The 11709-nt window shown below is 59.1% G+C and overlaps 1 protein-coding gene across 3 annotated transcripts in view; it reads right to left on the bottom strand.

The window, feature by feature from the left end:
• The window catches only part of AP2A1 (adaptor related protein complex 2 subunit alpha 1), a 48333-nt gene that overhangs the window by 729 nt on the left and 35895 nt on the right, over positions 1-11709 (bottom strand). For 2 of the 3 annotated variants that reach the window (XM_057711965.1, XM_057711963.1), the window contains exons 6-23: positions 11295-11396; positions 9731-9839; positions 5954-6104; positions 5409-5577; positions 5137-5274; positions 4818-5000; positions 4250-4347; positions 3847-4078; positions 3558-3725; positions 3312-3475; positions 2920-2985; positions 2528-2584; positions 2340-2422; positions 2149-2237; positions 824-948; positions 628-744; positions 457-526; positions 94-228 (exon numbers count right to left, since the gene is read on the bottom strand). In XM_057711965.1, coding sequence (XP_057567948.1) covers positions 94-228; positions 457-526; positions 628-744; positions 824-948; positions 2149-2237; positions 2340-2422; positions 2528-2584; positions 2920-2985; positions 3312-3475; positions 3558-3725; positions 3847-4078; positions 4250-4347; positions 4818-5000; positions 5137-5274; positions 5409-5577; positions 5954-6104; positions 9731-9839; positions 11295-11396 — 2256 coding nt within the window. The remainder of the gene's footprint in view (positions 1-93; positions 229-456; positions 527-627; positions 745-823; positions 949-2148; positions 2238-2339; positions 2423-2527; positions 2585-2919; positions 2986-3311; positions 3476-3557; positions 3726-3846; positions 4079-4249; positions 4348-4817; positions 5001-5136; positions 5275-5408; positions 5578-5953; positions 6105-9730; positions 9840-11294; positions 11397-11709) is intronic. The other variant, XM_057711964.1, reaches the window with a different exon arrangement.

The following is an 11709-nucleotide window of genomic DNA, read 5'->3' as shown; positions in this document are numbered from 1 at the left end:
AGCAGAGGCATGTGATTAAAAACACAGTGAGGCAGGAGGAGCTGGGCGCAGAGAACACACGCAAAGCAGGCAGCCTCCCAGACCACCACGCACCTGAGCCTGGGCATTGGGCTCCAGCCGCAGCAGACAGCCCACCTGCAGGGCTTTAGTCTGGATGATGCCAGCCCCCACGAAGTTCTCAGGGTTGGGGTCCACATTGTCCAGGAGAGCAGAGCCAAACCCCAGGAGCTGGGGAGGAAGGGAGGCAGACATCAGAGGGTGCTCGGTGTCTGTTAGCTCCCAGACAGTGGCACACCAGTTCCCCCAAACCCTGGGGAGTGGAAATTGGCCCCGCTTTACAGAAAGAAAAACAGAAGCTCAGGAAGTCGACGGCCAACCGCTCCCCAAATCCCAGAGTTCGAGAGAGAGGCAGGGTTGGGAAGTTAGCCCCGGTGCCTCTCCTGTCTGGCCTCTCACCTTGGCCTTAGTGACCTCCGCGTCCATGGGGTGGTTGGCTTTGAAGATTTTCTGCGCCTCCTGTTGGGGGCTGGGGGCCGGGAAAGGTTCAAGTCAAGGATCTAGAAGCCCCAGTCCCGCCCACCTGCCCCCGCCCCGGCGACTCTGGCTCCGCCCCCCGCCGCGGCTCACAGGCTCAGCTGCTTCCAACGCTGGAAGAAGTCCTGGGCCGCCATCTCCGTCGGCTGGAAGAACTTGTTGATGGTCACTGGGAGCTTCAGGGTGAGGGACTGGGGGGCGCCCCCATACCTGGAGGGAGAGGAGGGTGGGCTCGGTCAGGCCCCGCCCTCGCCCCGCCCACCCAGCAGCGCCCCGCCTCCGGACTCACCGGAAGCGCACGGACAGGAGCGGGGGCGTCAGAAAGTCCCGCAGACACTCGATGTTGAGCACCTGTTGCACCTGCGCCCCACCGTCCACCTGCGAGGCCACCCGCTTGGTCTGCACGGCCAGCTGTGCCCACGCACGGTCAAGGAAGCCAGAAACGGGAGCGGCCCGGGGGTGGGAAGGGAAGGGACTTGACCATCATCGCCTGATGGTTTAGAGCTTCCCTGGCAGCCCCAGCCTGCAGGTCTCTGAGGGGCCCGGCCCCGCCGTCCAGGGCTCATCCTACAAGGCCTCGGTCCAAAGTCCTTCCTAAGCCGAAGTTCTGACCCAGGTGCCTCCTCTGGCCTCCCACAGTGGGCTCAGCCACCTCCATTACCGCACAGGTCACACCGGGCTCTGAAGACTGACCTGGGTTTCAATCCCAGGTCTTATCACCTCTGTGACTCTGGGCAAGTCACTTAACCTCTCTTAGCCTTATCTGTGAAATGGACGTAGTGTTCTCAGCAGTCAGTGAAATCATCCAGCACAAGTACTTGTCGGTGCTGGGCACATGGTAAGTTCACCAAAATGGTGGCAGTGTTGTCACCATCTACCTTTGTGTCAGCAACCCTTTGGCAAGGACAGGGTGTTACATCTCCAGCCCCCACCCCGCCCCGCCCCTGCCCAGCACAGAGTTGAGCCTACAGGAGGCCTCTCCTGGAAATGCTGCGTGAAACAAAACTGGAAAGCTACTCAAGTTTTGAGGTCTAACCACTCTAATTTCCAAGTTGTGGAAACTGAGGCCGAGAAGCGGGACAGGGGACTGAGCAATCTCAAGCAGCTCCTTTGTCAGTCACCCTTCCAGGGTCTTCCAGCCACACGGATCTTCAAAACAGCCCTGTGAGAAGAGAAGGATCTACACTTCACAGAAGGAACAGCAAGGCTCAGAGAGGCCAAGTGACGGGCCCAGATCACACAGGAGAAGGGCCTGGTTGGCAACAAGAACCCCAGGCCCGGCTCTTGAGGGCAGGAATCATGGGAGGACAAGATCAGGGCACAGAAGGGGCCTGACAGGGACCAACTGAAGCCCAGATCAGCTGGGATTCTGCATGTAACACCTCCTGCATCCCTATCACATCATGTCACTGTCACCTCCTGTCCTGGGAAAGAGGCCCAACCCCAACTTATAGATGACATTAAATCTCAGAGAAGTACCATGGGCTTAGACCCCCAAGTAAGAGGGCCGAACAGGGGTCTGGACCTGGGCCCATCTGCTTCCCAGCTGCCAGGAAGGCAGACCAAGAGGGGTGGGGCTGGAGCCAGGGGGCGGGGCCAGGCCAAGAGGATATGAGTCTGGAGGTCTCCCGGGTGGACCACAGTGGGGGAGAAGTTCTGGAACTGCACCGAAGTCTTGTTGCCATAGAAGAGATACATGCGGCCTGCGGGGGGTTGGGAGAGGCAGGGCTCCATCTGAGTTCCTTCCACGCCCTCCCCAAACCAAGGTCTCCCCAAGACTTCACCCCGTCACCCCATGGACGCACCCAAGTTCTGCCGGAACTCTGATTTGACTCCAATCTGCAGCAGCTGGTTCTCAAACAGGACCCCGTTGTTCCTGCACACGAACCTGGGTGGGGGCGGCGGGGACTCAGGATGACAGGTGCCCGCCTGGGCCCTGCTCTGTGCTCCCCACTTGTCCCCACGGCCCTCCCCCACCTCACCCATGACTCACTTATTCAGCAGCTCGTCGGCTTCCGGGATGGGCGGGCCAATGTCCTCCGGACCTGGGCTGCAGGTGGGAAAGGAGGGAGATGGGCGGGGCCTTGGGGGGCTAGAGGTAAAGGCCCAGAGCTAGTGGTGGGAAATAGCAAGCCCTGAAGGAACAGACGCCCAGAATCCATAAACCCAGATTCCCCAAAGAGCCCTAGAAGCAGGCTGGCAGTCGCCTCTAATGGGAAAAGGACCCTGGCAGGTGTCATCACCCCCCTACCCTGTATCAGACAGCCCTGATTTTCACTCCCTTCCGATTCCTTGAAGCTTATCAGGAGAGCCTGATGAGAGCTCCCAGTCCCCTAACCCTCCCTGGGGACACGAGCCTGGCCCCACCCCGAGGCTACCCCTTACTCAGCAGCTGGAGCTGGATCAGCCAGCAGAGCCATGGGGCTCTCAGGGGCAGGCGGCTCCAGCTCGCTGGGCCATCCAATCCCAGAGCAGACAAGAGAAGACAGGCGTGGTAGGCAGCCAATCCAAGAGAGGCAGCAAGAGGGCAGAGGGAGAGAGAGAGAGGGGGAGGGAGGGAGAGAGAGAGAGGAGGGAAAGAGAGAAGGAAGAGCAGGCTGAGACGTGGTGATGGGAAAGGACAACACAGGGTGGCCAGGGCCAGCCGAGAGTCCAGAGTGGCCCAGGGGGAGGGACGCAGCAGCCAGGGTGGACAGAGGCTCAGGGATGGGGAGGGAGGGGGGCGCTGGGAGGGGGCAGATGGAAGGGGGGCAGCCCTGGGCCCAAGGCGGCAGTACCTGAGGAAGGCCTCCTCGGGGGTGGGCCCCAGGCTGGGCTGGGCGGCCGGGCCGTCGGAGAAGACGTCCACCAAGAGGTTGCCCGCACCCGAGGGAGCTGGGGGTGCTGCCGGGGGTGGGGCTGCCCGCAGCCCCAGGAGGTCAGCGGAGGGCGAGGGCGTGGACTGCAGGGAATGCAGGCACAGGTGAAAAGAGAGGACGGCCTGGCCAGGCCCAGCCCGGGTGGCCCAGCCCTGTGGGACTCACCACGGTGCTGGGGGTGGGCTCCACGCCCCCATTGATGTCGTGGCTGCTGGGGTCCCTCCGGCCGTCATCCAGGGCGCTGCCGGCCCCCGGCCCCTTCTTGCGTTTTAGCTTGGCCAGGATGGATGACTCGCGCTCGGGGAAGGGCGGCATCTCCTCCAGCACCGTGGCCTGCGGCAGAGGGCGGGGGTGGGGGTGGCAGGAGCACGTCAGGGACAAGGGCCAGCTCCAGTCCCCGGGAGAGGAGGGGACGAGGCGCAGAGGAGGGGCACGTGGGGACTGGGGCTCTGACCAGGACATCTGTGCTGGCCACGGAGCTGAGGGTGAGGTACTCGACGGCGCGCTGCTGCAGCTCCACGTCAGCGTTGCGCAGCTGGGAGCCGGCCCGCAGCACGCCCTGGATGGTGGCCTTGGTCTCCGGGAAGAGGTTGATGAACTTGATGTAGGTGGACAGCAGCAGGGCCCGCGTGGCCACGCTGCACAGGTGGAACTTGGAGTGCAGCAGGGAGAACTGCACTGGGGGGCTGCGGCGGGGGAGAGGTCTGGGACGTCAGCAGGCAGCCAGCTCCACCGCCCTCTCCCGCAGGCCCCCCATGGGAGGTGCCACCGCCCTCAGAGGGACCTTTCCCAGGACCCCAGGCAGACCCCAGGGCCCCAGACCCCTCAGAAGCGTGTACGTGTGTCCACCCCCTCACCTGGAGCGAGGGTCCCCAGCAATCAGGTTCCCAAACTCCCCAAGGATGTAGCCGCCAACCTTCACCATGTTCTCATGGCAGGCGGGGGCCTGGAGCGCCTGGGGGGCGGGGGGACAGCGGTGAGTGACACCGTCGTGGCTCAGCAGCGCTCAGCGGGTACCAGGAGCAGCACTGAGCCCTTGACTCCTATTAAACGCGGAAGCCTCGTGACTCTGCTGCGGGTGGGTTTATAGATGGGGAGACTGAGGCACAGAGCAGTTACGTGACTGGCCCGAGCTCACACGGAGTAAAAAGGAGCAGAATGGGCCCTCTTGTCCGGGGCAGAGGGAGTGGGAGACTGCCAGGACCGGAGACTGGTGGCTACGCACGGGGGACGCCACACCCTGCTGACCCTCATACCAGCCCATCCGTGGAGGCCTGGCCCCTGTGTCCCTGGAAGGCCCTGGGAGGCCAAGGCCCCTCTGAGGAGGAGGAAGCAGGATGGAGGCCCAGGCCAAATGGCCTCACAGCCCCAGCTGTCCTTGCTCTGCCTCGATGCCTGAGGGTGAGACGGCGGTGGGGGGCTGACCTCGAAGACGGTCTTGGCGGCATAGCCCTGGACGTCGTCGCGGTTGGTGACGATCTGTAGCACACGGTACCACACCTCCTCGCTCACATAGTCGCCCGCGATGCGGATGAGGTTGAGGATGGTGTCCACGTACCAGCTGTAGTCCACGGCGTACTTCTCCGCCAGGATGGCCACCTTCAGGACCTGCCAGCCAGGAGGGAAGTGGGGCGTGTGTACGTGCCCACGGGGGAGCTGGGGTGTGGAGTCATCCGACCTGGGCTCAGCACATTCCCATCTGGAGACCCAGGAGTCTGGGTGTCCTGCCCCTCCCAGGACTTACGATCTCTTCGCGGATGGCATAGTCGGCTGTTTCGAGGTACCGCAGCATCTCTGACACGATCTGCTTGGCGTTGCTCCGGTCGCACATGGCGTAGAGGAGGTCGGCCGCCCGCTGTCGCACACTGACATCCCGCTCCGTCTGAGGGAGGAGAGCAGGTAGGGTGTGTTCTAGGCTCCTTTCTGACATGGGCTGGCCACCCCAGGGCCTCTGAGGGAGCAGAGGAGACACAGGCCAGGTCCGTGTGGCCGGGGTCAGGCTCCCAGAGGTCGCACCTTGAGGGCGTTGATGACAGTGTCAATGTGGGTCTTGACCGCCTCGTGGGAGAACTCGGAGCTGGCCAGTGTGCACATGCTCTCCAGGGCCAGGTAGCGCAGGTTGGTCTCCCGGTGCTGCAGGAACTGGCCCAGCTGGTTACAGGCCCGGACCAAGAGGTTGGGCTCACTGCCGGTGACACAGGAAGAGACCGGGCGGGGGGCAGGGGATGACGACACACAGGTGAGATGAGGAGATGGAGGACCTGGCCCCTAGCTGGTCCATCTCACATCCGCCTCAGGACCCAGCTCGTAACTCCTGCCCTCCCTCCCAGTCATGACCACTCCCAGAGACCCAGACACTTGGGCCATGCAGCCCAAATAAAGATACCCAGGAACTCTGCCCCTCGGGAGGGGTCCAGCCCCAACCTGGCAGGGCAGCATTTCATACCTTTGTCATCCTCATACCTAGAAGTCACATTCCTAGGCCCCCTCCCCTAGCACCCAGGAGTCCCGGCCTCCAGTCCCCCTTTCCCGGGGCAGGCTCCCCGCCCCGCAGAAGGCACCTGTCGTAGTGGATGATGAGGCTGATGGTCTCGAAGAGGATGGCGTTCTTGGCGTTGGAGTGCTGGACCTTCTTGGACTTGGGCGGCTCCTGGGCCTTGTTGAGCACGGTCTCCAGACACTCCACCAGCCGCCCCTTCACGGCTGCGTCCTCTGGGGAAATGGAGGGCATGCCCCGGGGTGAGCTCTCCGCCAGCCTGGCCGGCGTGCCAGGGGCAGGGGCCACTCCACGGCTCCCATCCTCCAGAGGAAGCGTGCGGGCCCTGCAGCTTCAGGCTGGAGCCTCTACTCCCTCCAGCCCTTCCTGGGTCCCCAGGTGATGCGGGGAGGCTGACAGAGGACACGATTCCGGACCTGGGCTCTTGTCCTGCTCTGTTCTGACTCCTCTGGGCCAGAGGCTCTACCCCGGCAGCCCCCGTTTCCCCTTCTGCAGCACCCATGGGCTTTAGGAATCTCATAGAGCAAAGAAGGCTCCAGGAATCTTCCCCAGAGACACCCCCAAACCCGGCTCTTCCCAAGGAGGGATCTGAGTGCCTGAGACAGTCACCAACCAGGAGCTCACACAAACCCCGGGAACGGCCATTCCCTTGCCTATGAGGCAACACCAAGTGGAGAGAAGAGCTGTCAAGTGTTCTAGCAAAGAATGTTGCACCCAAATCTACGGGGCAAGTCACGAGACAGAGAACCAGCTAAAGGACACAGGCAGCAAACAGCCGAACCCAGAACATGGGATACACCGCAGCACAAAACTCTCCCGTTTCTTCAAAAACAGGCAATGGGGGACTTCCTACGTAGCGCAGTGGTAAGGAATCCACCTGCCAATGCAGGGGACATGGGTTCGAGCCCTGCTCTAGGAAGATGCCACATGCCACGGAGCAACTAAGCCCGTGCGCCACAACTATTGAGCCTGCGCTCTAGAGCCCGTGAGCCACAACTATTGAGCCCATGTGCCACAACTACTGAAGCCCACGTACTGAAGCCCACGTGCCTATGGCCCATGCTCCATAACAAGAGAAGCCACTACAATGAGGAGCCTGCACACCACAATGAAGAGTAGCCCCCGCTCGAAGCAACTAGAGAAAGCCCGTGTGCAGCAATGAAGACCCAACACAGCCAATAAATAAATAAAATAAATAATTAATTTAAAAAAATTCTCCTGATTCTTAAAAAAAAAAAAAAGGCAATGGGGGTGGGACTATTCCAGATGGGGAGAAAAACGACAAAGACATAATCATAATTTTGTGGTCCTCGACTGCATGTAAGCTATAAAAATAATGCTATGGACAATTAAGGCAGGTTGCTGCCTGGATAGCTGATGACTATCTCCTTAGGTGTGATACAGCATCGTGGTTCTGGACAGTGTTCTTGATCGCAGGAAACCTTCATGGAAATATTTTGGGGTGAGGGGAGTGTTATGATGTCTGCTGCTTACTGTCAAGTAATTCGGCAACTGGGTATCTGAGAGAGCAAGGGAACAAGGGATTTACCAACCCAGCAAAGTGGTAAAGCTCTGCTGAGTCTGGGTTGGTGGGGGTGGGGGTGGGGGTGGGGTGTGTGTGGGGGGGAACTGGGTGTGGTCCTTTTACTGTTCTCCCAAGTTATCTTTATGTCTGAAATTTTTTTTAACCAAAGGTTGTGGTGAAGGTCAATGTCATGGAATAAAAGGGGAAATCAAAATTTTTCCAGAATAAAAGAGACATATGAGGGACTTCCCTGGTTGGCTAGTGGTTAGGGCTCCGTGCTTCCACTGCAGGGGGCAGGGGTTGGATCCCTGATCAGGGAACTAGGATCCCACAAGCCTTGAGGTGCAGCCAAAAATAAATAAGTAAATAAGTAAATAAATGAGACTTAAGAGAAATCATCAAATTCAATACTTTCATTTTTCCCCCCAATACTTGTACCTTGATTAGATCCTAGTTTGAACCAACTGTGAAGGACATTCTGGGGAAAATGAGGAAAATCTACAGGACGCTAGGGAATCATTTTAAGTGTGAACATAGACTTGCTATTGTGAACGAAAACCCCCATAGTTTGTAGAAATGCCTGACAAAATATTTAAAGGTAAAGCATTGTGATATCTGTAATGAACTTTTAAATATTTCAGAAATATGGAACGAAATAACAGCGTGCATACACGGCAAAATGTGCAGTCCAGATGACCGGTGCTCCCTACTTGTCTGTCTGTTGGAAAAGTTTTCGTAATGCATTGTAAAAAAAAAAATCACTTGGAAATAAATTGGAGCGAGCCCCTCCCTGCCCACCATTGGGGGGCGGGGCACGGCTGCAATTCCCACAGGGTAGGGGATCCGAGTTGGTGAGGTGCCTGCCCAGGGCACACCCCCAAAATTATGAGGTGGGGCTTCTAAATGCAAGTGGGCTTAGGTTCTAGCTATACCCTTCCTTACGGGATGAGAAAAGAGGCCCAGCGTGGGGACAAGGCTTCTCCGGGCCCTCACAACAAAATTCATCCTGGAGGACCTCCCTGGTGGTGCAGTGGTTAAGAATCCACCTGCCAAAGCAGGGGACACGAGTTCTATCCCTGATCTGGGAAGATCCCACATGCCGTGGAGCAACTAAGCCTGTGCGCCACAACTACTGAAGCCCAGGCACCTAGAGCCTGTGCACTGCAACAAGAGAAACCACAGCCATGAGAAGCCCACGCACAGCAACGAAGGGTAGCCCCCGCTTGCTGCAACTAGAGAAAGCCTGCGCACAGCAACAAAGACCCAACACAGCCAATAAATTAAGAAATAAATTAATTAAAAAAATTCATCCTGGCTTTCACTGGATGGGAGGCGCCTTCGGCGTCACCTACACCATACATGCCATTACAGTGTGTGCACGTGTGCACGCGCTCCCACCCAGCTGGCTGTGAAGAGTCAGCGCCACACCCCAGCTCCCTGGCCCCCAGCAGGTGCTCAGCACCCTGGCTAAATCTAAGGGCACTGGTTTATCAAGCACCTACTATGTGCCAAGCACCTCAGCACAGGGTCCCTCAAAACTGCTACTGTGAGGTCAGACAGCCAAGGATACGGAAGCTCAGGGGGAGCTGTAGCCCATGTGGTAGAGGGAGGGGGTTTAGAGCACAGATTCAGAAGCCAGGCTCTGCTCCTCTGTTGCTGCCTGGGGCTGGAAAGGTGATGTCTCGTCTCCAAGCCTCAGTTTCCCGGTGTGTCTATTTCAGAGCAAGCTGCCCCTTGCCAGCTCTGCTGGGGGCGCCTGGACACCCCGGTGCAGTGCCTGCTCCCTGCAGGCCCTTCGTCCACACCAGTGGTCGTGACCATGAGCAATGAGGGCACGGGAACCCCTAAGAGAGCTACGCTAATTCCCACCACACAGCCTGGAACTGCCCCTTGACCTGCTGGGTGACCTTGGGCAAGGCCCTCCCCTCTCCAAGCCTCGGTTTCCTCATCTGTAAGACAGATGTGATGGACGACAGCCCCGACATTCCAGGGCTGGAGCGTGAGTCCGGCTTTGCAGGGACCCTGGCCCACGGCAGGGGAATCAAGCTGCGATGTGCCCCACTGTCTGCTGAGTGGGGAGGACTCCCTGCTCTGTGCTGCCCCCGCCCCAGCCCCCAACAGCCTCAGACAACATTCTCATCCTGGGGCCTCCCTGGGTGGGCCCTGGGTTCAGCGATGCCCCCACTGCAGCCTCAGAGGCTAGAGGTACCAGCCCAGCGTCAGAGAAATCCTGACACAGACCCCCAGGGCCTGGCCCCCTGCCCAGCCTTGGGGCTGTTGGCCCTGAGACCCCAGCCCAGGTGGGCCTGGCGGTACCTGGTGGGGGGTAGCACTGCAGCAGCCGCAGGAGCTTCACCGAGAGCCAGGGCGCCGGGACGAAGTAGTAGGTGTAGTCCTGGAGGTCGGTGGAGGCCGAGGAGACGATCTGGGGACAGAGGAAGCGGGTGAGGCGTGCGTGGCGGTCCAGGGAGGGGTGGCTGTGACACTGTGATGGTTTTCTGGAGCTGAAACCTGAGGCTCAGGGAGGGTGGTGAGAACGCGTCGGGCACACAGCGAGTGACCAGATGGGTCTGGGACTAAGCTGGGACTGGTTGACTTTTCCAAGTAAAGCTGGCGTGGGGTGGGCAGGAAATCGCGGCCAACCGGATCCCCTTCTGTGAACTCCTGACTCCAGCTCTGGCCTCACAGTGCCCTGCACACCAACCCTAGAGACTGCTTCCTTGCAGCCCTCCCCCAACACCAGAAGCTACTCAGGGGCAGGAACTGGGTCTGACCCTTTCCTGGGTCCAACTCTTTCCTGGGTCCCCGGGCCTACGACAAAGTCAGACACGAGAAAGGCTCAGGGAAAGGGTGGGGGAATTAGTAAAAAAGCATGTGACTTTTTTCCCTCATGGCAAACTCCTACACAACCTTGAAAACCCCTTCTCCAGGAAGCAAGCCCCATCCTGCTCTGAGCCACCTCCATGACAGTAGGTGCCCCGCCCCCACTGTCACTGTCTGTGTCTCCCCCACCAAGCCTGGCCCATGGGAGTATCCAGATGTACGGTGAATGAATGAAAATATGAATGAATGAACTGATGTGCTGTTCTTTTTGGTTGAGAACCGAAACCTTTCTTCACCTGCTCGGGAAACATTTATATTTATTCCAAGTCTCAACTCAGGCAAGGATCACCTCCACCAGGAAGCCTTCCCGGACTTCTAGGCTGGGTGAACTGCCTCTTTTGGGGGCCTGCAACATCCTTGCTACCTCCATGACCGCACACACTGCCCCTTTTATGATAATCTGTGCCTGAGTCGGCCCTGCTGTACATCCCTCCCCCAAATAGGACAGGGAGCTCCTCGAGGGCAGGCTCGGGTCTGACTCATCTGTGTCCCCAAGTGTCAGCCCACACAGAGCTGGGCATACAGGAGGCCTCAGGGCAAGTTCCCAGGATAGGGGCGAAGGTGGTAAGAAGAGCAGAAAAGGAGGGAAGGGGAGATGCAAGGGAAGGAAAAGCAGGAGGAAGAAAGAGAGAGAGGGCCAGAGGGAGGGAGACAGGAGAGCAACCTCACTTCCTGGGCGCTCACTGTGCACCTGGCCCTGTGCTCACACTTTATACAGATTAATTCACAGCAGCTATGCTGTGAGGCAGGCATTGGAATCATCCCCTTTGAACAGATGAGGCAAACAAGGCCCAGAGAGGTGAAGCCACTTGCCTAGGGCCACACAGCCAGGAAGTGACTGAGGCTCACAGAGCTGGGATGAACCTAGCTCCGAGCCAGAGTTCTTAACCACTGGGCTGGGTGGTCTCCCAGAGAGAGTGAGGGGGACAACAGAGGTGCCCAGGGAACAGGGCCACCAGGGCCACCTTTCCACAGCTGGTGCTGACACCACACCCACCCGGCTCAGGCGAGACACAGCCAGAGAGATGCATGTCTTGAAGTCATCTGGGTTCTTCTTGCACAGACAGGTGATGAGGCTGACAGCGGCTGTGACCACACCCTGCAGAGGCAGACGAGTGGCAGGTCAGGGCCCTTGGGGGAGGGACAGATGGGAGACAAGTGTCTAGGCTGTGGATCTGGGAGTAGAAGCTCAGGAGCACTTGGGGCTGGGCTGGGCTGAGGGGGATGCTTGGGTGTGTACAGGTGTCCCAGTGGGTGTGTCAGGGCTCAGGGACCATGAGAGACTGGAGCACTGGGGATGGGGACAGAGGTCAGTATTTCTATGCTGGCTGAGCAGGTGATGGGTGCTGGGGGAACCTCTGGGTGTCAGAAACAGAGGCTGGGATTTTTCTGAGGGGCTGCATGAGTGGTGT

Source organism: Hippopotamus amphibius, chromosome 16 (genome assembly GCF_030028045.1).
Source record: "Hippopotamus amphibius kiboko isolate mHipAmp2 chromosome 16, mHipAmp2.hap2, whole genome shotgun sequence".
NCBI lineage: Eukaryota > Metazoa > Chordata > Mammalia > Artiodactyla > Hippopotamidae > Hippopotamus > Hippopotamus amphibius.
The sequence above is the reverse complement of the archived record's forward strand: the minus strand, read 5'-3'. Positions and strand labels throughout refer to the sequence as shown.